At 34.3% G+C, this 26,360-nt stretch overlaps 2 protein-coding genes across 5 annotated transcripts in view; one reads left to right on the forward strand and one right to left on the reverse strand.

The window, feature by feature from the left end:
* Window positions 1–29: 29 nt before the first annotated feature.
* Window positions 30–23,431, reverse strand: PPWD1 (peptidylprolyl isomerase domain and WD repeat containing 1). The gene is made up of 11 exons (XM_079144866.1): window positions 23,206–23,431; window positions 19,337–19,439; window positions 16,892–16,992; window positions 16,589–16,709; window positions 13,941–14,388; window positions 12,190–12,380; window positions 9,465–9,654; window positions 6,628–6,809; window positions 5,359–5,440; window positions 3,941–4,123; window positions 30–2,567 (listed from the first exon to the last, which is right to left on the reverse strand). Exons 1-11 carry the CDS (start codon window positions 23,399–23,401, stop codon window positions 2,424–2,426), a joined length of 1,941 nt encoding a protein of 646 aa, XP_079000992.1. The 5' UTR covers window positions 23,402–23,431; the 3' UTR covers window positions 30–2,423.
* A 67-nt stretch (window positions 23,432–23,498) lies between these two features.
* The window catches only part of CENPK (centromere protein K), a 36,620-nt gene continuing 33,758 nt past the window's right edge, over window positions 23,499–26,360 (forward strand). Inside the window, exons 1-2 of one of the 4 annotated variants that reach the window (XM_079144888.1) lie at window positions 23,499–23,611; window positions 25,843–25,896. The gene's annotated coding sequence lies outside the window, so the exon portion shown is untranslated. The remainder of the gene's footprint in view (window positions 23,612–25,842; window positions 25,897–26,360) is intronic. The other 3 variants (XM_079144889.1, XM_079144887.1, XM_079144886.1) reach the window with 3 other exon arrangements.

Below are 26,360 nucleotides of genomic sequence, written 5' to 3' on the forward strand. Positions count from 1 at the left end.
TTATTCAGGGTTATCATTATTATTATCATTATTCTAAAAGGTCAGTTTCTTCAACCATGTATCTAATATCTTTGCTAGTAACCAACTTAAAAAAACATTATTCAAGGTTGGCAATGGTGTAGCTCAGTGGTAGAAGTGCTTACTCAGCATGTATAAGTGCTTACCTAGCATGCAAGAGACCCTGGGTTTTATCCCCAGCACAGCAATAAATAAATTGTATTTGTGCTGTGGTTAAGAGAAACAATAAATCGAAAAGGGGTGGGATTGACTTGCCTATCAAATTTCAGATGTTGTTTGATAAAGATTTAGAAATAACTTTCCCCATAATTGTAATGTAGATCATATTTAAGAAAACTGCAGTGTTTTGAAGGGGAAGCTAAAATTTTGCAATGAACAAAGTAAAGTGTTTTAGTTTTTATTGTTCTTAAATTTTAACATTAACCTGTTTCACATGAAAACACAGCATTTTTTCAATTATCTTTGTTGCTAGAGATTTACTTATTTTTGGTACTGGGGATTGATCTCAGGGCGACTTTACCACTGACCTCCATCCCCACCATTTTTATTTTTTAAGACAGTCTCACTAAATCCCTGAGACTGGCCTTGAACTTGAGATCCTCCTGCCTCAGCCTCCTGAGTTGCTGGGATTACAGATGTGCCACTGCATCTGGCAAGAACATAACATTTTAAATGACTATTTTTAAAAATGTGGCACTTGCCTCTAATCCTAGTATATTAGGAGGCTGAAGCAGAAAGATGGCAAGTTCAAAGCCAGCCTCAGCAACTCAGCAAGGCCCCAAGTAATTTAAAAGACCCTGTCTCAAAATTTAAAAAAGGGGGTGTGGATGTGGCCCTGTGGTTAAATACCCCTGGATTCAATCCTCTGACTCCCACCCCAAAGAAGGCTTGTGGGACAGCAGATGTAGCTCAGTGGCAGTAAGAGTGGCATATGTAAGCTCCTCCCTCAGTTTAAATCTTTAAAAAAAGACTTGAAAAATCCGACCAGCCTATGAATTAGTATTGCTAAGAGAAAAACTTTATATAACATTGGGATAGTTTTCAACTTACAAAGTGATAAAGGGGACAGTGCTGTACTCTTCCCTAAAAAAATGAATGAAAAGGACTAATGAGTAAATCTGAGATTATACCTTGATAACAATTCAAAACATGCTTTAAAGAAAGTCATTGCACTGTATATTTTTAGATAACCATGATTGGTTGTTTTTGACAAGGAATGGAAAAATTCTTTAATCAAACAAGAATTTTCAAAGCAAAATACTTTTACTCATTTTGGGGGGAAATGAGGCATCATCACCACTTGGTGGCAGTCTTACCAAAAATTCAGATTAAGGTTTTATGAATGAATAAAAAGCGAGGTAGTCAAGCTTAACACCTAAAATAAGGAAGAAAAGGTAAAAGTCACAGTTCAAAGTCATTTTAGGTCAAAGTTAAGTTGTACTTTTAATAAAGAGGGCACAATATTCTTTTATTACATCCATAATTTAGCATATTCTTCCATCTTATATGTTTGTGGTACCTAATATAGAAAATAATCCTGCTGATTAATTATAGGAACATGAATCCCTACAATTAATAAGTAATTAAGTAACTTATTAAGTAAGGGTAAGTGAAGAAAAAATGAGCATATAAATTTGAACATTTTATTGCTCCAATTTCTAGTAATCTATTATTAGATACCCAAATTTTTAACTTATGTATATTCCTTTGTGGTATATTTATTTAAGTATGATATATTATAACTGGAGGACAAGAAAAAATTGTTTAGCTACATTAGAAAAATACCAAAGTAGCAAATAAACCTGCATATAAATAACCAAGTACTTAAGTAATCATTTATTTTGATTCTTGTGTTTGAATGGATATTTCATAGTACTAAAGAATATAACATTTTTGACCAACGGGGCTTCCTATTGACTTACTGATGGTTTGTTTACCAATACTTCTTAATAGTGATCAAAAGACAAAAATGTGGTATGAACAAAAATCCTGTAAAAGAAAGGAAATGGTATATAGTATCAGATCCCAGTATTTTTTTGTAAAGGGGTCTGCCCTCTTATACATTTATAAAGGTACATTTCATATGACATATATTTTTAAAAGTTAAGGCAAATATGTACCATTATCATTATTTTATGATTTCATATTTAATTTGAGTCTCATGAGAAAGAAGGCTGTTTGCCCAATTTTGTTCATTTTAATCTATTTATTCAGGATTAGAAATACTAAAAGAAAAATTAAAGGCAGCTTTTACAAAATGGCCTTTAATGACACATATAAAAATACAGTATTGCATTTTTTAAAACATGATTTGTATATTCAGCAAGCACTAAGCTTCCTAATTAAAAAAAAAAATCTTGTGTTTAATATGTACATTTTTATTTGCAAATGAAACAAGTCTTATTTTACTTGACAGTGATATTTATAATGCTGACATCCTCATAAGGCTTATCTGTTTTGGGATTGACTTTGACATTGGAGATTCTCTGCACAACTTCCATTCCTTTAGTTACACGTCCAAATACTGTGTGCTTATTATCAAGCCAAGGCTGTGATGGAGAACAAATGGAAAATCTTAGTAAACATAAATTTCTTAAGTCACACCCTCTAGGTGAGCAAATTAAAAAGAATTTAAATTTATGCTTCATTTTATTATATTTTTTAAGAATACAAAAATATTAATAATAAAAACTTAAGACACTTTTAAAATTTATTCCCAGTTTAAAGGAAAAAAATATAAAAGCATGTTATCCCTCGGTATCCATGGGAGAGTGATCCACTCCCATCTCCCACAGATGCCAAATCTGTAGAATGGTGTAGAATTTATAATCTAAGCACATCCTCTTGTATACTTGTTAAATCATCTAGATTATTTACAGATTTTAATACCTAGTACAGTGTAAATGCTATGTAAACAGTTGTTCAACTGTATTGTTTAGGATTAATGACAAGAAACAAAAAAGAGATGCCATTTTTCTTTCTGAATATTTTCAACCTGCAGTTGGTCAAATTGTTGGATAAGGAGCCCACTGATACAGAAGGTTAACTGTATAAAATAGTTTAATTAAATATCTACATCCTTCAGACCAAAGAAGCTGGAAGATGTTTGCTAAAGGTAAGTTACTTTGCAGAGATTAAAAAAGTATGACTAAGGTTGTAGAAGTTCTCTGCAGGAATGTTACCTGAAGAGTAAGAGGCAATTTGGAATAGTTTAAGCATCAGCTACCTGCGGTATTAGATGAGAGTTCAAATGGTAACACTGCCACTTACTTGAATTTTGGCAAGTTTATCATATCTCACCATTTGATTCCTCATCCATTACTGAGGAAAGTGATACTATAAGCATTGTGAACAGTTCATGAGACTTACTACTGCCTGGCAGACAGCAGTTGTAAATATTTCCTTTCTTCACTGATACGTAATTTAAAAAAAATAGTATAAACCTTTTATAATTGTGTGGCACTACACAGCAATAGAATTAGATGAACTTGTATTTCATCAAATACAATGCCATTTATTATAATTGTATTCTTATATCAGAATTGTGGAAAATTTTAGTCTTAAAATTGATACTTCATATACCCTAGTTCTTCTATTCTAAAGATGAAAAAAAGGGCTTAGAGAAGTGAAATGATTTTTTAAGCTGCACAATTAGTAGTGGCAAAGTTGAGACTAGTAACTCAAGTTATCTTGAATTGGAATGTAATTCTAATGGAAGTGCTGTCCACTGTACTTATTACATGACAGTATTGTTTTACAAAATTAAAACTCATGTTACATAATTTTACATTTTCTTCTCTAATTTGTTTTCATTTTTATATTTTGGCAGATATACAAGTAATGCAGAATACAGAGAAAAATAATGCAACTCTCCCATTTAATTTACTCTTAAATCATAACTTATAGACATTTATTTACTCACCGTTGGTACTACTGTTATGAAAAACTGGGATCCATTAGTATTTGATCCAGCATTGGCCATACTGAGTGTGTATGGTCTGTCATGTCGCAATGTTGAATGAAACTCATCTTCAAATTCTCCTCCCCATATGCTTTCTCCTCCCATACCTGTACCTGTTGGGTCTCCTGTCTGAATCATGAAACCCTTAACACAAAATACACAAAAGCATATTACATTATCATTTTTTATATATCTAGTACATACATGCACACACATGTGCTTTGCAATTTTATGTATTTCTATCAAGAATGCTTTGTATTCAATGAAATCTTTCAACTTCCTTAAAAGTAACTCTTAAAAGTGGTTAGATTAAACCATTTTAGTAAATTATGTTCTCAGTTATAGACATACACTATCTTCCTAATAATCTGAAGAAAAGCAGATTTCCCTTTCTTTCCCTAAAGTATTCTGAATTTCCTCAAGAGCCACTTCACTAATTTTGTTCAGAACCCTGGCATCTGATTCCTCCTGCTGCCATTTCTGACCTGCTAAGAACCATACCAAACTACCCCATCTACTCTATGGAATGTTGTTCATAATTCTGGGGCTGAGCTCAATTTCTCTCTTAAGTGTAATAGTTCTCACAGATAAGATGGCTCTGTGGCTCTTGTAAGTCTTAAAATTTTATCCTCTAGAGCTAGCCCTTAGCTAGCTACAAGGAACAAGTTACTTGCTTATTGGTTTTATCTTAAAATGACCCCTTTACTCATTGTTCTTAGCTTTTTTTCTAGTTAGTGACAAAATATTGCTTCACTGTTTACAAAAAGTTAATCAAGCTACTATTCCTGCCCTCGAGTCTATATATTCTTGAATTACCCATTCTTTTAATCACCTCCATTGTTCACTTTCCTATTCCCCTCTAATAAACTGATACATGTGAGAGAAAAATTCCTTAGGCTTAACTGTTATGCAACAAGATGCTATTTGTTATGGTTTGGATGTGAGGTGTCCCCCAAAAGCTCACGTGAGATAATGCAAGAATGTTCAGAGAAGAAATGGTCTGGTTAAGAGATCCTTAACCCAATAAGTGAATTAATCACCTGATGGGATTAATTGGTAACTGAAGGCAGGTGGGGTGTGATTGGGGCATTAGGGGCATGGCTTTGGGGTATATGTTTTGTATCTGGCTAAGGGAGTCACTCTGCTTCCTGATCATGTGAGATGCTTCCCTATGTCACACTCTTCTACCATGTTGTTCAGCCTCACCTCAAGCCCAAGGAATGGAGCCCTGCTTTCCATGAACTGAAACTTCTGAAACTGTGAGCCCCCAAATAAACTTTTCCTTCTCTACAGTTGTTCTGGTCCAGTCTTTTGGTCATGGCAGTGAAAAAGTACACTAGAATACTATTATTTAAAACTCATGAAATCTGTATACTTACCTTGATTATACGGTGAAATGTATGCCCATTATAATAACCATTTCTGCTGTGAACACAGAAGTTTTCCACTGTTTTAGGGCACCTACGTAAAATATATATGAAAAATATAAAAACTATTCTGAATATTTTAAGACAATTTTCTTTGCAGTTCTACTTCCTAATGATGTTCTTAATGTCTTCTGAATATTTTGGGACAGTCTTTTTTCCATAACATCATTGAATCTCAGGACAAATGAGTTGAAAAGACATATAAGTAGTAGGATATTTTCATTGCTTAATGTAGTATCTTCAGATTATGAATGCTTATTAATGTTTGACAGTATTTTAAGGTCATTTAGCAGTTACAACCATACCATCTTAAGATACAATACACATACACACATACACACACACACACACACACACACACACACACACACAAATGACAATCATTAAGAATATGAAGCTTTTTCAGTATTATCTAATCTCATTATGATTTCCTATGATACATTATGGAGTCTCGAACTGCCTTGTTCCTTCTTCAATACCAAAATATATCGTGATAAAACCTTAAAATCCAACATAAGTATATTTTAAGTGAAGGCATTATAAGAGCATCTTTTAGATAAAAAATGGTCATATATTTATTGCATTTGGTACTGTATATTCATTTTGTAAGCTTAAACTGTTCAGAATACTTTTCAATTTTTTAAAAACTGAAGCCCTTTTAGTTTTTGTTTGAATGTATTTTTAACGTGTATAGCTACTGAGAGTAAAGAGGCAGAAGCAGTTTAGCAAATGTCAGGAAAGAAAAATAATTATCCTTCCCTTAAATACTTGCTTTGAAAAAAAAAAAAAAAAAAAAAAAGCCAGTTAAAACAAGCAAGTCATAAAACCTACAGTTCAGATGTGCAGTTAATAATAACACTTGTATACATTTGTATATTGTTATAGTTTATAATTGGCACATTTGGCACTTCTGGTTTTGCAGTGCTGGCTACTGATCTCAGGGCCCTGTGCTTGCTAGGGAAGTGCATTACCAAAGAGTGACATTCCCACCCCCTCATTCAGTACTTTCATAGCCAATGTATTCTGTCCTTACAATAAGTTTGTGAATATATGTATAATATTCTTCCCATTGTCTAGTAGAGCATAATTATTAGAAAGCTTGCAAATAGAGCTCTATCAATTCTTTAAAATTCCATGTCAAAGTACCAATTTTAAGTTGCATAGTTTCAGATGTACACATTTACATTGGTATTTATGCAAGACAACAAACATAATACATACTCAACAGGAAAAAGTTTGATGTGAATGTCCCCCATGCTTGTGTGGATAATTGCACTATCTGAAACTCGTTTAGGTCCTTCAGCTTGAGTAGCTGCCATGACTTCTTCTTTGGAAGGCTTCTCATTAAAAACATCCCGGTCAGAATCTGCACTTTTTGTATCTTCTGGTTCTCGTTTGGTAAACTTGGGAAGGAAAATAAAACATGGCTGAATGAATTAATGTTTTCATCTGGTAAATTTATAAATAAATAAATTTCATTTCTAATGAAGTATTTGAGGAAAATAGGTTAAATTCCCATTAGAATAAAGGTTTATATCAGGAATCATTTTCCACCATAAGACATGTAAGGGAATCAAATTACTTTTACATTTGTCTAATATGAAAACATTCCGTATAATATAATGAGCATGTATGATTTCAAATTGGAGTTGAGTAGAAATTTTCTTGGGCACACTTTTTTCTGTTACCAGGGATTGACCCCAGTGGCACTTTCCAACTGAGCCACATCCCCAACCCTTTTTTTAATATTTTATTTAGAGACAGAGTCTCACTGAGTTGCTTAGGCTAAGTTGCTAAGGCTAGGTTTGAATTTTTTTTAACAGGATAACTTATTTGTGGTAGTACTTTACTTACGTCTTGTAGTATGTCTTACCCTGCCACCTGTCCTTTAATTTTTATTGTTAGATTGCCTGGATTTGAAGTCCATTTCTGCCATTTACTAATTATATGACTTTGGGGAAATAATTTTTTCCATTTCCTCATTCATAAAAGAGGATAGCAGTACCCACCTCCATAGTTGTGAATATTAAAAGAATGAATATAAAGTGCTCAGAGAACAGTGCCTAACATTTAAACGTTAATAATATACATATTAACCATTTATACTATTCTGCGCAGGTAGGATGGATTCACAAAGATGGATCAGTAATGGATCTTGGCTTTTTTCCCCCACCTAGAATCTCACTTGATCTAAATCCTGAAGTTTGGACACTGAAAGCGAATTTTGAGTGAAGTTGTAGAAATCTCAGGGTACAAAGAAAAGTGGTAACAATCTTTCAGTTGTCAAAAAATAGACTTGTCAAGGTCATTTCTTTTACTTGACTCAGTCAATGGAAATCCTCTAAGCCAGCCCTACCTGATGCTGAGTTCTAGGAAGGAAAAGCTAGTATACCAGTTCCTATTTTGCAAAATGTCATTCCCTGATCCCCTTGGATTGATTTCAAATTAAGAAAAAACAAAGCTAGGATGTATTCTCCAAATTCCAAAGGAATAAAATGGCTGTTGTACTATGTATTTATAAAAAATTTTTAAAGTTACCTTGATTTAGCCCACATATCAAATTATAAAATTCTACTTTTCTATTTGGTGATGGTAGATTTAAAACAATGGATACAAAATTCACATATATGTATACCATCTGAGTTTTGCTCAAGGATATGTACATTTGATAACACTGAAAGAAAATTCATAACAGTGTGATAAGCATTGATTTTTATATATTATTTCTCTATTTTCTCAGGTCTTAAAATGAATATTTATACTTTAATCAACTAAGAGTAAACTTAGTGGAAACAAAAAGAAAATATAATTTGTTACTTAAAGTGTTTTAATAAAGCAAGTGAAAATTAGTTTTTGTGGTTTTAGTATATATCAAGAATTCTCTGATGATTTTTGCTTCATAATTACAGGTAAAAATTATTTTCATTTTATATGTATTAATACATTTTTAGCAATGACTTTAAAAGTCATAAGCAAAATTGTCATTAAAGAATTTATGTATGGGGGCTAGGGTTATAGCTCAGTGGTAGAGTACTTGCCTAGCATGTGTGGGGCACTGGGTTCAATCCTCAACACCATATGAAAATAAATAAAGGTATTGTGTCCATCTACAACTAAAACAAACAAACAAACAAGTATGGAGCACAAGTTGGGGTGAGGCATGTGACTGGCAGAAGAGCATGAGCAAAGGCCCAGAGTTAAAAAGAAGAACATTATGAATGGAGTAAGTCTGACTTATCAGTAGCAAATGAACTAAAAGTGAAGAAAGACAAAGCTGTAGAGTCAAGAAGAGCCAGTTATCCTAGGTAACTGGGGACTTACTAAAGGGTTTTGGGCAGAAAAATAACAGTCACATTTGGGACTTAGTTCTCTGACTGCAGTGTGAAGGACAAGATACAAAAGCAGGTTTCTATGCTTTACACTTTTCTGCTTGGCTGAACAATTCAGATAGTCCTAGGTAGCTCAGTAGTATGATTTTAGCATAATTTTAGTTTATTTTGTTGTTGCAGTACAGGGGCTAGAACCCAGGGCCTTTATGGATGCTAGGTAAGCATTCTTCCCTGAGCTACACCCCCAGCACTCCAATCTTAGTACTTAGAATTCTTCAGAGTGGGGAATAAATCCATCAGGAATATATAATTCCCAGGTAGCACCGTTACAATGAAGTCAAAAGGTAAAAAAGGAAATGGATTTAGAGAAGGAAGTTGTGCAAGTTCAGGGTATATAAATTATCTTTAAAAGTTGAAAAACAATAAAAAATTAAAAATTCCATAGCAAAAACTTTTTGGATAAGATTATAACCACCACTAATTTCCTATCATGATAGCATAAATAGCTGGAAAAACCAGGGTGAATATTTTTCAAAATGTGATGGAAAATAGTAATAAATACTTAAAATTAACTCTTAAATATTCTACAATATTAACATAGTAAGATGGTAATCTGGTTGTTAGCTATTGCTGCTAACATTCTCTTCAGTTGAAGACACAAACCAAGAAAACAACTTCCAACCAAGCTGGAAGAAATATTAAGGACTATCTTCTAGTACTTCCATATACCATATAAAATCTGTTCTTCTTGAAAGATGTACAGACTATTGTTGGGTCAGCTTGAATATTCTGGAGAACAGGGTTTTCAGAAGCTTTCATCTCTATAGTAGTCGCAGCACGATGCTTTTTGGCTATTCCCTGAAACAAAGCCAATTGCATCACTCTGATATTTTCTTGCTTGCCTAAGATCCGCACACACCTGGAAAAGATAACATTGTTTTATACAGTAAAATTACCAGAATGAATTCCAATCATAACAATTTTACAGATGAAAGAATCAACTATCAGCTATCAATCTACAAAATAATTGGTGGAAAGTTTTTGGAAGTGTTCCTCCATTCACCCATAATTTGGTAGAGAGGTCAAAAAAATCCTATCATTTAAGAGAATGGAAAGCTACAGACTAGGGGAAAAATATTTGCAAAAGACATATCTGGTAAAGGACCGTTATGCACCATATACAAAGAATTCTTAAAAGCTTAACAATAAGAACAACCAATTTAAAAAATTGGCTAAAGACCTTAACAAACACCTCACCAAAGATATACAGATAGCAAATAAGCATATGAAAAGATGCTCCATCTCATGTTATCAGAGAAATGCAAACTAAAACAAGATAGCACAACACATTTATTAGAATAGCCCACATCCAGAACATTAACAATACCATATGTTGGTGAGGATGTGGAGCACCAGTAACTCATTCACTGCTGGTGGGAATATAAAAGTGTACAGCCACTTTGTAAGATAGTTTGGTGAATTCTTATAAAAATAAATATACTGTTACTGTATGACCCAGCAATTGGGCCTCTTTTTATGTATCCAAAAGAACTGAAAATCTGTGTCTACACAAAACCTGTAAATGACTGTTTACAATAACTTTATTTGTAACTGCCAAAACTTGGAGAGATGTCCTTCAGTAGATGAATGATAAATAAATTGTGGTATATACACACAATAGAATATCATTGAGTACTAAAAAGGAATGAGCTGGGCACAATGGCGCACATCTATAATACAAGCAACTCAAATTTGAGGTGGCCAGCCTAGCAAATTTAGCAAGACCCTGTCTCAAAACATAAAAAGGGCTGGGATGTAACTCAGTGATAAAGCACCCCTAGATTCAATCCCCAGTACCAAAAAAAAAAAAAAAAAAAAAAAACCCATGAAGACATTAGAAGAAACTTCAATACATACTACTAACTGAAAGAAGCCAATCTGAAAAGGCTACATAGTATGTGATTCCAATTACATGACACATGACATTCTGGAAAAGGCAAAATTATGAAGAATAAAAAGATTAGTGGGGTAGGTGCAGCTTGGGAGGATGAGGTGGGAGAATCACAAGTTCAAAGTCAGCCTTAGCAACTTAGCAATGCCCTAAGCAACTTAGTGAGACCATGTCTCAAGATAAAAAATAAAAAGGACTTGGATGTGGCTCAGTGATTAAGCATCCCTGGGTTCAATCCGTAGTACCAAAAAAAAAAAAGATGAGTAGTTGCCAGGAATTGTGGGGTATAGAGGGATGAAGAGTTTAAGCACAGAGGATTTCTAGAGCAATGAAACTACTGTTTGATATTACATTTGTCCAAATCCATAGAACATATAACACCCAAGTGTGAAAGAGTGAATCCTAACATAACTATGGATTCTGGGTAAGAATGATGTTTCAATGTAGGTTCATTAGTTCTAACAAATGTACCACTCTGGTGGAAGATAACAACAAGGGAGGCTTTACATGTGTTGGGGCAAGAGTATATGGGAAAACTCTTATCTTCCTCTCCATTTTTCTGTGAACCTAAAACTGTTCTAAAAAACTATCTATTAAAAAAAAACTTATCATTCATTTATACAATCTGCCCTCAGTTCTACATTTGTGAATTCAAACAATCTCATACCAAAAATATTTTGGGAAAAAAATGTGTCTGTGTCAAACATGTATACTTTTATCCTTGTCACTATTCCCTAAATGATACAATATAACACCTATTTACAATTAGTAGGTGTTGTTAAGTAATACAGAAATGATTTAACGTATATGGGAGGATATGCATAAGTTATGTGAAATACGACACCAAGAACTGGTGGTGCAAGGGGTCCTGAAACAATGCCCCATGGACACCAAGGGATGACTATATAATTTTAACCCATTCCTATTATTTTAATGTTTTTATAAGCTTTCAAAAACTTTATATTGCCCAGAAATATAAATGTTTATATGTGGGAATGTAGAGCACAAAACTTTTCTCCCTAAAATATCCTTTCTTTTCATTTACATTTAGTAAGTTATCTGATTGTAGACATTTTCTACTAAGACCAAATGGACTATTTGCACAAAAGACTTATTGTGGTTTCATGCATTTTAACTTCTGATTTTATGTCTAGCAGGATGTAACGCTGAATTCTGTGGTTAAAATATTTGGCAGCATTTAACATGAACCAGACTAATTTAAATCAATAAACAAGACAGACTGAAACTTGTTAAAAAAAAAAAAAAAAAAACTTGAAACTATGCATATCTTCTTTCAATTTCTTTTACAAACATGAGTGGAAACTTTTTACATAAGATTATAAACAACCAAGAGACCACAGAAAAATCCAGTCAAAACATTTGGTTAAGTTTAGACATTTGGGACTATTCCACTTGTCTTGGAACAAACAAAACTTTCATTGTTTCCCTGATGGAGGAAATGGCTCCCTGTTTCTAAAAAAACATTCATTATACTAAGCTTACCGGTTTGTCTCTACATTTATAACTTTAATGCCCAGCATTGTTCCATACAGCACGAAGTGTCCAGTTTCATCAAAAACTATATTAATTAATCTTACAGCATCCACCTTTTCCAATTCACGTTCTACAGCCATTCTTCGGCCAAATTCCATGTCTGGTAGCTGTTGCCTCATCTGTTGTAGTTCTGTAAACATCTAGGAAATGAACCATTTATTAACAAAAATGCTGCATACATAGATATACTTTTCTTTTGGCAGTACTGGGGATTGAGCCCGGTGGGCTTTACCTCTAAGCTACATTCTCCAGCTCTTTTTAAAACTCTGCTAAATTGTGGAAGTTGGCCTGAAACTTGTGCTCCTCTTGCCACAGCCTCCAGAGTAGCTGTGATTAGTCACTGTACCTGGGTACACCCATGTAAATAAAGGCAATGAGAACTGAATAGAAGCATAACACACATTAAGAGCCAAAATGTTTTTATATTTATATAGTTTCTCAAGGGACTCTAAACCCTATAAGCAGGAAATAAAAGAACATTAGTAAGTTCAAGCAAAAAATAGATTTTAGGACTAGGGGTATAGCTTACTGGTAGAATGAGTGCTTAGCATATATGAAGCCCTGTGTTCCATCCCCAACACCAGGAAAAATAAAAAAGTATTTTACTCTAAATGGTAACTGTTTTTCTAATTAAAAAACCTAGTTGGTTAATATAACTAGAACTTTCTCCATAGAGACTATGGTACATATCTGCTGCCTTTTAAACGCCTCAGACTAGTATTTTCCAATGAAATATAGTGCAAGCCACATAAGTAATTTTAAAATTTTCTAGTAGCTATTTAAACAAAATAAAAACAGAAAAAGTTCATATAATGTTTTAAATATGTTCAAAATATTATCACTTCTATATTATTCTTTTTTCCTTGTCATTTTTACCTAAATGACACAATATAACAACCATTTACATTTGATTTATATTTATTATGTATTGTAAGTAATCTAGAGATGATTTAAAGTATATGGGAGGATATGATGCATAGGTTATGTGCAAATATTACATCATTTTATGAGAGACTTGCACATCCTGGGAATTTGGTATCTGCAGACATCAAGTGCTCAATAGCCACATGTGGCTATAGGCTACTATTTTATTTTGTTCTTTTTAGATATACATGACAGTAGAGTGTATTTCGACATATCGGACACACATGAAGTGTAACTTATTAGAACCCCATTCTTGTGGCTATACATCTGGAGTTGCACTGGTCATGTACTCATAAGTAAGAATTGTTATGTCCAATTCATTTTATTTTCTTTCCTATTACCATCTCCCCTCCCTTCCTTTCATTCTCCTTTGTCCAATCCAATGAATTTTTAATCTTCCTCTCCCCACCCTCCCTTGTTGTGGGTTAGTATCCACATATCAGGGAGAACATTTGGCCTTTCATTTTTGGGGACTGGCTTATTTCACTTAGCATGATATTCTCCAGTTCCATCCATTTACCAATCAATGCCATAATTTCATTCTTCTTTATGACTAATACTCCATTGGCCACAGATAATAAACATTTGGATTTTTTGTCAAACTCTCATTCTGAATCTCTACTTCTGTCATAGCTTTACCCCTGGTACTCTTATCATCTCAGTGCTATCACTTCAACAAATGTTGAACACAACAATGTCAAGAATCAGGGTGGATTGAGGAGTTCCAAAGACATTTTTGGAAAAGTAAAATCTGATTACATTTAAATTATACTTACACTTAATGATTCATCAAAGACTCTCATGAGTTTTCCAGTTAAAAACCTGAAAATTCTAACTTTTCTATCAGAACCAATAGTTGCTATTTTCTTTCCGTCGGGTGAAAAACATATGCTGGTTGGATAAGCCTTACACTTGGCAAATTCATATAAATCTGTGTCAGTTTTATATTCCCAGTTCACATTTTTGGGGAATTTATATTCATGAGGAGGCCCAGTCCAGTACTCAATCATTCCAGATTTGTCAGAAGACACTACTGCTTTGTAAATTGGGTTTAGCCGTATCTGAGTAAGAGGTGATGTATGAAGTTTGTCAAAAATATGAAGTGGCTGGTTATCTCCTCGACCATCATAAATGAAAATTTTTCCTGTACTCTTCTCAGAAGCAGCAACTGAAGATATGGCATCCCCTGGACAGTAGATCCATTCACACTGTCCAGGAAAATAGCTAAAGCAGTAAGAATTAAGGGAGAGGGGAAAAAAAAAAAAAGATTAGTACAAATAAGCTCCCTCCCTAGCCCATCGCCAAAAAATATACTAGCCAGTGATTTAGAATTTAGATTCTTTGCTCAAAAATAAGAGGTACAAAATGGGGAGGAGCAGTTAGGTATAGTCACTAAATTTTCTCTATGACCTTGTCAATGTAATGATAATAACTTCTGAGGACCTACCAAACCACAGGAAAAAAATTACATATGAAAGCTCATTTCCTTCTCTTTGGTAGATAATGAAACCTAATCAGATCTGCACCTTAAGGTATTCTGAGGCACTGTCTTTTGGATATTTAACACTGTATGTATAACTTAATTTTAAAGAGATTAGCCCTTAAGAATATATAAATCCATTCTTGAAACATTTATAATCAAAATATTTGGCCAGGGAAGTAGTGTGTGCCTGTAGTCCCAGCTACTCAAGAGACTGAGATGGGATGATCACTTGAACCTAGGAGTTCAACACCAACCTGGGCAACACAGAAGGACTCCACCTCCAAAAGAAAAAACAAGAAAAAAAAAAAAAAAGGAAAACACTATTCTAGCACAATCTCATTACTAATCAATCTTGATATTAAACTATAAGCTTTAGACATGCTGCCTGAGGAAAGAAGTATAAAAGAACTAGTACAGATTTAATCCATGTACCAAACTTATACTTTCAAATGAGGGTTGACTTTACTCTATAATAGTCATTCTGAGAAGTTACACTATTATTCTAACCATGGTGCTGATACTCAAAATTTTTTTTGGAATTCCTTCATTTAAAATTTCTATCAATCCTGAAATATATCCTTTTTTGAATCCTCAAAGGTCTAATTTTCAGAATTTGTCAATGAATTTGATTTCTTAAAATAGCTATTATTTGAGGAAAATGAGACAGATTAAGTTAGGTAATTTTTTGTTCTAACCATAAGTAATATTGTGTTCTAACCATAAATTTTAACCAATAAACAATGAAACTGGTTTCCTTTAGTAGCTCATAAAATTATAACTTATTTTGAAGGAAAATTCCAAAATTTGGAATTTTGAAATTACAGACTCAGTCCATAGTAGGACGTTTTGGAAACAGGGCCTTTAGGAGGTAATTAAGGTTAAATAAGGTCTTAAGGGTGAGGCTCTAGGCAGGCCTTAAAAGAAGAGAAAGTGATATCCTCTCTCTTCCTCCTCCAACTATGTGAGGACACCATGAGAAGCCAGGAAGAGAGCCCTCATCAGAGATGAAACTCTGCTGGAAACTTTTTCTTGAATTTTTCAGCCTCTTGCACTGTGAGAAAATAAATTTCTGTTGTTCATGTTACCTAGTCTATGGTCTTTTGTTATGCCATTCAAACTGATTAATGCAAGTCCCAGAAATTCCTGACAATGCTGTACTAAAGTTGACATTCATTTAGATATGTATAAATTTAGCTGGGCGTGGTGGTACATACATGTAATCCCCACCCCTTGGGAGGCTGAGGCAGGAGGATCACAAATTCAAAGCCAGCCTCAGCAACTTAGATATGTATAAATCTATTATGTTATCTTAAAAAAATATGCTTAAAGTATAAATTTTATTATTGTACCATCTAACCATGTAAAATTAGGTTATTCATATACTCCAAACTTTAAAATAATCAAACGATTCCAAAATGAAGCATAAACCTTGTAAGAACACAATCCCACATCATTAAGTACAGTACAACAAGAAAGTTAGAAGTACAAGTAATTAAACACAATGACTCCTCACTTATTTACTCATAGTATTAGTTGGATATAATAAATCTGTGTTATGATGCTGTTTGGAAATTTCTGTGACCAATAAAAAACCAGAGCAGAAACCTCCAAATATCCCAAGGATTCACCCCAATTTTCCCAAGCAAAGCCCCACAGTACTTTTATTAATGGTGTGGTAATATAAACTGCTTTGAAATAACCTGTGAAATGGTGAAGTTTGGTTTAAAAATTATTTCACTAGGGCTGGGGTTGTGGCTCAGTGGTAGAGCCCTTGCCTAGCATGTGTGAGGCACTGGGTTCAATCCTCAGCACCACATCTAAATAAATAAATGAATAAAATAAAGGTATTGTGTCCATTCTTAAAATAAGTAAATAAATAAATCCTTATTTAAAAAAAATATTTCACTAAGTCAAAAAATATATACTTTAAAAAGGACTCACCCAAGCTTCAGCATATTGATCATGTCAAAGTTCACTACATCAAACACCTTCATTGCTTTATCATCACCCACAGAACAGAACAAAGCTCCCTCAGAGCTAACTGCAATACTCTCAATAACTCCTATTTAAATAAATCAAATTAAAACATTCTGGTAAATGTCAATGAAACAAAATTGCATAATTCAAAGGAAAAAATTACAATATTTTAAAAGAAACTTTAGTACTGTGTAAGATACACACACACACACACACACACACACACACACACACACAAACAAAAAAAAAAACCCGCAGAATTCTTACCAAGGTGACTACGAAAATGTTTAACAAATTCAATTCCCTCTTCTATTTTTTTCCAGAATTTAACGTGTCCATCATGACTGGCAGTAATAATAAAATCTGTCCTGCATATATAAATTTTAAAAGTCAATTTCTAAAATATCCATGAATCACTCAGTATATTCAAAGCAAAAATTCACTGATAATTTGTGACTTTTTCAATAATAGATTTTGATTTTGTTTAAATCTTCCTTTATGTAGACCACTGTATGAGTACAGAAGGAATACTGCAACTAATTTTAATCTCAAGGGCTAGGATCAGAATTGAATTAGGATTTGACATTAAAGAAAGAAAAGGAAAGGAAAAAAAAGAAATATCTCCAGGAATCACTAGACTTCAGGAGTTCTTTCTGCTAAAATTACCCACAGGCAGTCTTTTCTTGAGAAAATGTAATCTTTCAGAAGATAAACTACTTTCATATACAGCAAAATTGAACATAAATTTGTTTCATATCCTATTCAAGGAATTTGGGTAATTTAAGAATCAAAAGGATTTTGAGGGCTGGGGAGATAGCTCAGTTGGTGGAGTGCTTGCCTTGGAAGCACAAGGCCCTGGGTTCAATCCCCAGCACCGAAAAAAAAAAAAAAAAAAAAAATCCCTGAATGGAAGTTTTTCCTATAAGGTATGTTAAGAGTAGAGACTTTGGGGTGTGGGGTGTGGCTCAGTGGTAGGGCGCTTCCCTAGTATGTGTGAGGCACTGGGTTTGATCCTCAGCACCACATAAAAATAAATTAAAAAATAAAATAAAGGTATTACGTCCATCTTCAACTAAAAAACAACAACAACAATAGTACAGGGACTTATTGAGCTGGGCATGGTGGTGTACGCCTGTAACCCCAGCAGCTTGGGAGGTTGAGGCAGGAGGATGGTAAGTTCAAAGCGAGCTTCAGTAACTTAGCGAGGCCCTGAGCAACTTGGTGAGATACTTTCTTTAAAAAAAAAAAAAAAAAAAAGGCTGGAGATGTGATTCAGTGGTTGAGTGCACCTGGGTTCAAACTCCAGTACCCACCTCCCAATAGAGATTTATTAAAACCTAGTATGTCAGATACGATACACATATTGCCCTAATTAACCTTTGCAACAACTCTATTAGATGGATATTTATCATTATTCTATAAATCAAGAAATTATTTTAAAATGTTAAATTTACTTGCTTTAGGTCTATAGCTACTGAGTAGCTTTCAGATCTATCTAACTACAAAACCTATAACTTTCTGTTACACTCCCACAGCTTTGGGTTAAAATAAAAAAACAATACAAAACAAAACAAAACTGAGAGTAAAAGCAATGCTAGCATCTACAAGCTGCTTTATACACTGTCAAGTTTGGATTAGGAAAGATGTTAATATTTTTATCAGAATTATCCTGTACATGAACTGGGTGCAATGGCACACACCTATATATATCCCAGGGATTTGGGAGGCTAAGGCAGGAGGATTGCAAATATTCTTTCTCTCAAAAATAAAAAGGGCTGGGGATATTGCTCAGACATAGAGCACCCCTGGGTTTGATCCTCAGTACCAGAAAAGATCCTACCCATGAACTATGAGGATATTTATATTTGTACCTGAAATTCAATTTGTCTCCAAGAGATCAAGAACTAGACTGATCCAAAAAACACTAATCCATCTACTCTCCATACTCACTGCCAACATCATCCAAGTCACCATCATATTTCATTCAGATTGTTATACCAGTGTCTTAACTGTTCTCCTTGTATATACTTTGCCCTATTTGAATCCATTCATCTCAGCACAGAATGGCCCTTTAAAAAATATAAATCTCATGTAGTTCTCCTGCTCAGAGGTTCAAAATCCTCAAAGGAATAGAAATCCTCTGGGAGTTAGTACTCAGTTTTTTCTTCAGACTTCTCAGCCATTTAATTTCTCTGAACTTTGGTTTCCTCATCTATAAAATGAAGAATTCTTAGTATAGTATCTGGGCATACTATGAGTTCAACAACAGTAGAACATTATTGTTTTTTAGTTTTTTTTTTTTATCCTCCAAATCCTCCATTCATCTATTTGGAAGGGCCTTTGATAGTTCCAAGATGTCTTAGTTAACTTATTAGAGCTAAAGAGGCCAGCTATCAAATTTTCCTATATTAAGTTACATACCCTCTTCTTCAAGAAAGCTCAGTCACTACCTGGTTCATTCCTCTCTTGGTATTAATTTCCAAAACACATACACACATACCAGGGGATTCTGTCTTAGAGAATGCATTCTTTGTATGATACAGGGAAGACTATGTAGACCTTTATTTAACTTAAACTATTACAGAACTTTTGGAATTAAATAGAAGCATGTAAAATTCTAAAGTTACTCCAATAAATCCATCTCAAAATTAAAGATTTGGTTTAAAAACATAAACTTTTAAGAAAAAAATTTTAAAAGATGTGATGACTTACTTGGTGCATACCACATGGGTGATAACATCTCTATGCATATAACTGCGCTCGTACATGGATGCACTGGGGAGATTATCAAGATAGACTCTTTCAAACTCTAGAACTGGAAAAAGAAAGTTAAAAAAATTACTTTTAACAAATGAGTAAACCAAACATTATTTTGTATTTTATATAGAATTTCCTAAATTCTATTTTATACTTTATTCTAGATTTTAATTTCTCTCAATTCACACATAATAAAACAATCCAAAGTCTGTTATGTTATTTATGACTTTTATGATTTTGGAGTACCTGCACAGCACCATTATTTGGTTAATTATGACAGATTCCCAGGGATTAGATAGATGCTTAACTGTTCCAAAGACTTTAAAACAGTGTTTCACTGAAAAACAAAATGTAAACAACTTAAAATGCTTCTCGAAAGTATCACAACCATCTTTGTAACCATGTAGATCCCAGTTATAGATACTAATTTAAATAAGAGACCAGTGGATATCCATAAGATATCTTGGTTTATTTTTAAGGCACATATTTTCTTTGAAGTCATTAATACTGGATTTGAGACATGTAAACACAATAAAATGCTTAGATTTTAGAACTGAGAAAATCCCAGGAAATATCCACTTGAGTGTTTCTCAGATTTTTGCCAAGGGCAAAGCACCTGTGAGTGGTAAACTAAGTCATGTCAAATAGTCTTTATTATGAGTTACAATTTTGCTAGTTCCCCCCAGATTGACACAGTATCTATACCAAATAAAATAATCCAATGATGGCCAAACCTACCTATATCAAGTTGTTAAATTGAATATATGAGTTGTTATTAGTTTTTCACTACTACTACATATAAAGTTGTCTAACAAACTACTTTTCCCTTCATTTTTGGTAAGATTCTACCTTTTATGTGGACTCCTAACAACTAGCTAAAAGATGACCATTCTTACCTTCCCTTGGAGTGACAAGTAACCATATGCTAACAAAATAAAATGGGAGAGGTCTTGGAATGGCAGGTGACCATATGCTAATGAAATAAAATGGGAGTGATTTGTGATAGTCAGGAAGTCTTCGAGCGTAAGTGCCCTTCTTCCCTTCCTCTGTTCTACAGCATAGAACTGGGATATGACTGCTATAATTCTAATAACAACTCAAGAAAATGAAGATGAGGCCATAGATAGCCTAGTTATGTTAGGGCAGAGAGCCAGAAAAGAGTTTAGAAATCTTTGGAGCTTCCACAGCAATTCTGGACTACTCACCTTGTGACTTAAACATATAAAAGAAGTACACCTCAATTTTACATCATTGTTATTTGGGTTTTTCTGAAATTGGCAGCAGAATTTAATCCTATCTAATTCAGATTTTGTTGTTCTTTGTTAGGTCCCTTTGGAAGAATTATTTGATAACAAAATAAGTTCCAGATACATGGACATAAAGACTTAAGACATAGTTCCTATCCTTAAGAAACAGTTTAATTAAAGGTAGTATTATATATTCATATATCATGTTTTTTCAAAAGTGTATATACACAAGTCCATTGTCTGAGGAACATGTTAAAGGAGATGGCTTCAATTCTAGAAAGCAAGTATTATTAAACTCTTGTTCCTTTAGAAAAAAATTTCAATATTTTTCCTAACATTTTTTACTTTCTAGTTTTAATTTTTTCTTCAAACAATACAGTATTCTGGTTTAAAAACAATATGCATCTGATTAAAGGTAAAGATTTTCACACCTAATAATTTCCACCTCTGTTTCAATTATATTAAGTCTGTAAGATACTTACTTCCTAACAGTAATACCAGCATTTGAGCCCAGTGCAGTAGTATACACCTATAATCCAAGTGGCTTGGGAGACTGAGGCAGGAGGAATGTGAGTTCAAAGCCAGTCTCAACAACTTAGTGAGGCCATAAGCAACTCAATGAGATCCTGTCTTAAATAAAAAAAATATTTTTTAAAAAAGGGGCTGGGGATGTGACTCAGTCGTTAAGCTCCGCTGAATTTAATCCCTGGTACAAAAACAAAAACAAACCAACATCTCAATATTTTTGGAGTTTTCCATTTATTACCATTTCTTTCATTACAAAAGAACATGCAAAATATTAAAATGAAATAAAAATAATTAAACAGAATAAACATTACAATATTCATTTACTAAATATATTTATGAAGCATCTATTATTTGCAAAGCACTGTACCAACCGCTGGAGTAAAACAGGCATTGTCCTTGTTTTTTTTTTTTTTTTTTTCTTTTTTCTTTTTTCTTTTTTTGGTACCAGGGATTGACCCCAGGGGCACTTAATCACTGAGTCACATGCCCAGTCCTTTTTATTTTTCATTTAGAGACAAGGTTTCCCTAAGTTGCTTAGGGGCTCAAAAAATTGCAGAGGCTGATTTTGAACTTGTGATCTTCCTGCCTCAGCCATCCCAGCCACTGGGATTACAGGCATGAGTCACAGCACCTGGCTTGGTCCTTGTTCTTTACATGTTTAGTTTTAGCAGTGAAGAGAAACATTAATCAGAAAGTTACATGAACAAATATATAATTACAAATTGTAGCAAGTGCCAGTGAAGGAAACAGTTGCTATGGAAACATTTACCAAAGGACCAGAGAATGGGAAAAAAAAAAATGTGTTTGAAGTGTTTCAATATATAATGTTCAAAAAAGTGGCTGCTTTGAAATTTGAATGTGTAAAATTTGAAGTCTACCTGTAAACTCAGTTTGATAAACATTACCCCAGAGTTATGATCAATGTGCTTTAAAAAAAACCTGTCAAGATTGGAAAAGTCACAGGCTTCCCAGGAGGTGATATCCAAGTGCTAAACATGAAACATAATTTTGCCCAGTAAAAGGAGTGAGAAAAATTATTTCAGGTAGACACTAATGATAATGTAGACAGGCATCCAGAAGAGATATAGGGTAATAACCCATTCTCAAGTGGTTTAGTATGGCTGGTGCACCAAGTAAGAGACTGTGAAAGCAAAGTAATGGGAGATGTACTGGAGCAGGAGAGATCATATCATAAAGGGCCTTATATGCCATGTTATGGAGTTTGGGCTTTGTTTTGAAAATAAAATGCACTGAAAAGTTTTAAGTAGTGTAGAGTGAAAAAAAAAAAATAAGATTTGAGCTTAGAAAGACCACATTTCCATTGTTTTAAAACATTTAAGGAAACATTTCCCAGAAAAACTTGAACAGCAAAAAAATTTAATCTATCCCTTTCTCCAGTTGTCATCTGATTTAAAAAAATTGTTACTATTCTACGTTAGTGGCAAAATACTCCAGTCTATGGCATCTCAAGAGCATGGTTTGCAAACCACAGACCGCGCGTTTTGGATGAAAAAATACTGTGATCCAGGACACTTAAGTAACTTTTCCTAGGTTTGAAAATTCATTAATAGAAGGCTCAGGGTTGAAATTCTCTTTCCTTATTCTCTATTACCCTAAATAGGCACTGGCTTCTACCCCTGCTCCCCTGCCCCCACTAGCACTACTCCCTAACAAAGCCTTCAAGAGAACCAATACTCACACATTTGCTAATCAGAATTAGAATTCCAACCTCATATAGCTGCTAAGGGAATTAAATGAGAGATGCCAAGTACATAACAAGTATAGGTAAATGTTAGCTTTATCATCTATCATAACAAATCTGTGATCAATAGTGTTACATATTATCAAAAATGCAGTACTAAGCCCCTATCGGTGTTTTGGGAGGAAGCTCAAGTACCGAGTGGCCAGAAATGAGATGTCGACCTTCTGTTCTGAGGGCACAATACGCTACAATCGCTCACCATCCCTCACAGGATCTTGCTCGAACTCAACCCTCTCACTCAGCAGATGCAGCATTCCAATTCGCCCTCGGTCTATCTCTGCAGCTACCTTTCCTCTTTTTGGCCAGTGTTGCCTCCACAGGTAATGGCCCAACCCAGCGCTCTTCATTCTCCTCATCGTTCTCTTGGGCCACCGTCACCGCCACTGCCAATTCTCTAGCGTTCGATTCGTTTTTTTCTGGCTCGTCTGGGTCCCGGCGCCTTCTTCTTCTAAGTTGCAAATCGCTGCCACTTTCCGCGTCCATGTTGTCTGAATCGTCCGAAAAAGTGCGACACACAATTCCGGGACCAATTCCAAAGCCGCGGCGCAGCCTTCTCGTCAGCGTCCGAGCGAGCTTCGGGATTGGCTGGGGTGGTTAAGAGCAGACCCAATCAGCGAGCAGCGCGCGCACAGAGCTCGGCTCCTCAGCTGAGAAGGCGCGGCGCTGAGAACTGAATCCTGTGGCTCTGTGACGGTAAGAAATGGGAAAGGAGAATACCATAACAACTCGAGTTTGCCTCGGGGATGGCAGCTGACAGGATTTGGAGTTCCAGCGCCGAAGGCGCGTTCCTTACCACCCCGGAACTGGACACCCGACGTCCAGCTGGGCCTTGAGTCAGTTGGTTCTTTGCCTCTGGCGCCAACGCCAGCTCCACCACCCGGCTGGTTACCAGAAAAAGACGGAGGAGCGGGGTTGCAAGGAACTGATGAACTTTCACGTCTTCTCTCTTAAGCTTTTTTGTTTTCACACTCAGTGAAGAAGTTGGCGAGTATTTGTAGTTGTTTCCAGGACGTATTGGGTGGATGAAGGAGAGAAGCAGCTACTTCAAGAAAACCTCAGTGGCCTGAGGATGGAGCTGTCACCCGTTCTCAAGAATTTGATCTCTTAGCGGTCTTTCTGGTCTTTTCAGGCTCGCTCACCTTCTCTTTCTCTCTTGCTTGTGCTGTGGATCGAACTCACGACCTCCCTTTATATATATATATATATATTGTGTGTGTGTGTGTGGTAACCCCCCCAAGTTAAAATCTAGTCTTAATCTCTTTCCTTATTCATTAAATACAATTTGTCAGAACAACTTCTCTTTTTCTTCAAAAATGAAAGCAATTTTCACACTTCTTTCCAAAGCCTTGTGATTGCCTATTTCAAACCAGATAAATGTCTTTACTTTTTCCTTGAGGTGGACACCAAAAGTAGACCTCTTTAGGGAAGGAACTGCCCATGGTAAGCACTGTTGAAAAGCTTGTTTTAATTTCAAAGGCCCCCATTATTTGGCCCATCATACCTCTCAAGATCATTTTTTCCTCTGCCTTCTTCGCTAATCAATCAGACAACTTTCTTTTATGTCTCAAAAATTTACCTTGCCCATTTTTGCCTTCTGTCTTATGTTTTTATATCTTGAAAATATCTCCACAGCAATCTGGACTTTACCTTTCCAACTTCTCATCTTTCAGAACCCATTGCAATAATCGCGAGGGTGAAGATGGTAATGATAATGGGAGAGAGCTGGTTAACATTTATTAGGAAATATTATATACTAATTTCTTTATTCTTCCAGGTAGGTCTCTCTAACCTTCACTATCCTGAATTCTGAAAGCACTTGCATCCTGTGTCATATAATTTTCCACTTCTTGGAAGTTCTTTTGGGTACTAGAGATTGAATTCAGGGCCTCCCGCATACTAGGCAAGTGGTTTACACCTGAGCTAGATCTCCAGCCTCACTTCATGGCACTTCTAACTACCAGAAGTTATATCATGTTTTTAATGGTTTATGAGAATATAAGCTCCATAAGGACAAAGACTTTTTCATGTACATAGCATTAGTTACAGTGTCAAACCAATGGTACACATTAAGAACATTTTGTTAAATAAATGGATACATCTTAGAATTATATGAGTACTTATGTTTATTTCATATATATTAATCTTTTCCCCATTAGTAGTATAAATTTAAGTTGGTATGACATAGTATTATTTTAAACTTAGGTGTTTTAATCCTAACTGGGAACCTCAAAAAGTTGGCTTGTTCTATTCTTAGATAGGTTGAAGGATACAAAATGTGGGAAAAGAATAAAATTAAACCCTTAGTGTGTTTTTGTGTTTTTTTTTAAAAAGTAAACAGCAAATTCATTTCTCACAGTTCTGAAGTCTGGAGGTCTGAAGTGCACGTCAGTGTGCCGTTTTCTGGTTTTGGTGAGGATTGTCTTCCAGGTTGCAGCCAGCTGACTTCTCCTTGTATCCTTCCAATGCAGAAAGAGCAAACTCATGAATAAATGTTTTTATTTATTTGTATTCTAATACTATATTTCATTTCCAAGCCCTCTAATTTGTTGAATATCTACCCACTTACATACACACATGCACACACACAGTTTTGCATTACTTTTGTACTGATAATGTATTTTAATGATCAGTATTCTGCAAAGTATAGAGAGATCAATTTGCACAATTTTTGAGTTAAGGTATATTTAAGACAAATATTTATATAATTGATTTTTTGATTAAATATTTTAAATTGTTAATTTAAATTAACTGGTTTGGTTTTATGATCTTAAACTGGATAAGTTATTTAAATGATTTTCTGTGATCTAACTAATAGTGATATAGCTCTTTGTATGCTAGATAGATCTAAAATCATTATATATATTGTCATTTAATTGTCCATAATAACTCTGGGATATATAATATTTAATGTCTTCATTTTACAGATAAGCAACTGAGGCATAGAAAGTTTAAGTGACTTGCTAAAGGTCCTACAGTTTGTAAGTATCAAAGTTGGAATTTAAACTTATAGAGTCTGGTTGTAGAGTTCATGCCTTTATAGTGATTTTTTTTTTTTTTTTTTTTTACAGTTAAGTTGTAAGCATACTTCTATAGACTTATACAAATGTACCTATCTGTAGGAGTATTCCTCGGAACAGAAGTCCTAGGTCAAAAGATAAATTCATTTAAAATTTTTATGGATATTACTTATCCTACAAGTGATTGATCAACTGTTCATGCCCCTTGTTCCACATACTTGCCTGTATTGTTTCTTACTAAATTTTACATTATTGTTGGTCTGAATGAAAACTAATACTTGTTTAATGTGCATTTTTATAAATTGAAGTTGGGAATGCATTTTTTCTATGGTTTAAAGTTATTTGTTACCTTTTCTTTGAATTCTCCATTTGTGTCTTTTGCCAACTTTATCTTTTTTGTTGTTTACCTTTTTACTATAAAGTGA

This window comes from Sciurus vulgaris (genome assembly GCF_902686455.1).
Source record: "Sciurus vulgaris genome assembly, chromosome: 6".
Taxonomy (NCBI): domain Eukaryota; kingdom Metazoa; phylum Chordata; class Mammalia; order Rodentia; family Sciuridae; genus Sciurus; species Sciurus vulgaris.

Coding starts and splice junctions, on each gene's coding strand:
- PPWD1 (XM_079144866.1), bottom strand. CDS start 23,401: ATGGACGCGGAAAGTGGCAGCGATTTGCAACTTAGAAGAAGAAGGCGC. Junction 16,993..19,336: donor ACCCATGTGGTATGCACCAA/GTAAGTCATCAC, acceptor TTATATATGCAG/GACAGATTTTATTATTACTG. Junction 6,810..9,464: donor AGAAGAACAGATTTTATATG/GTATATGGAAGT, acceptor TTCCTTCCCAAG/TTTACCAAACGAGAACCAGA.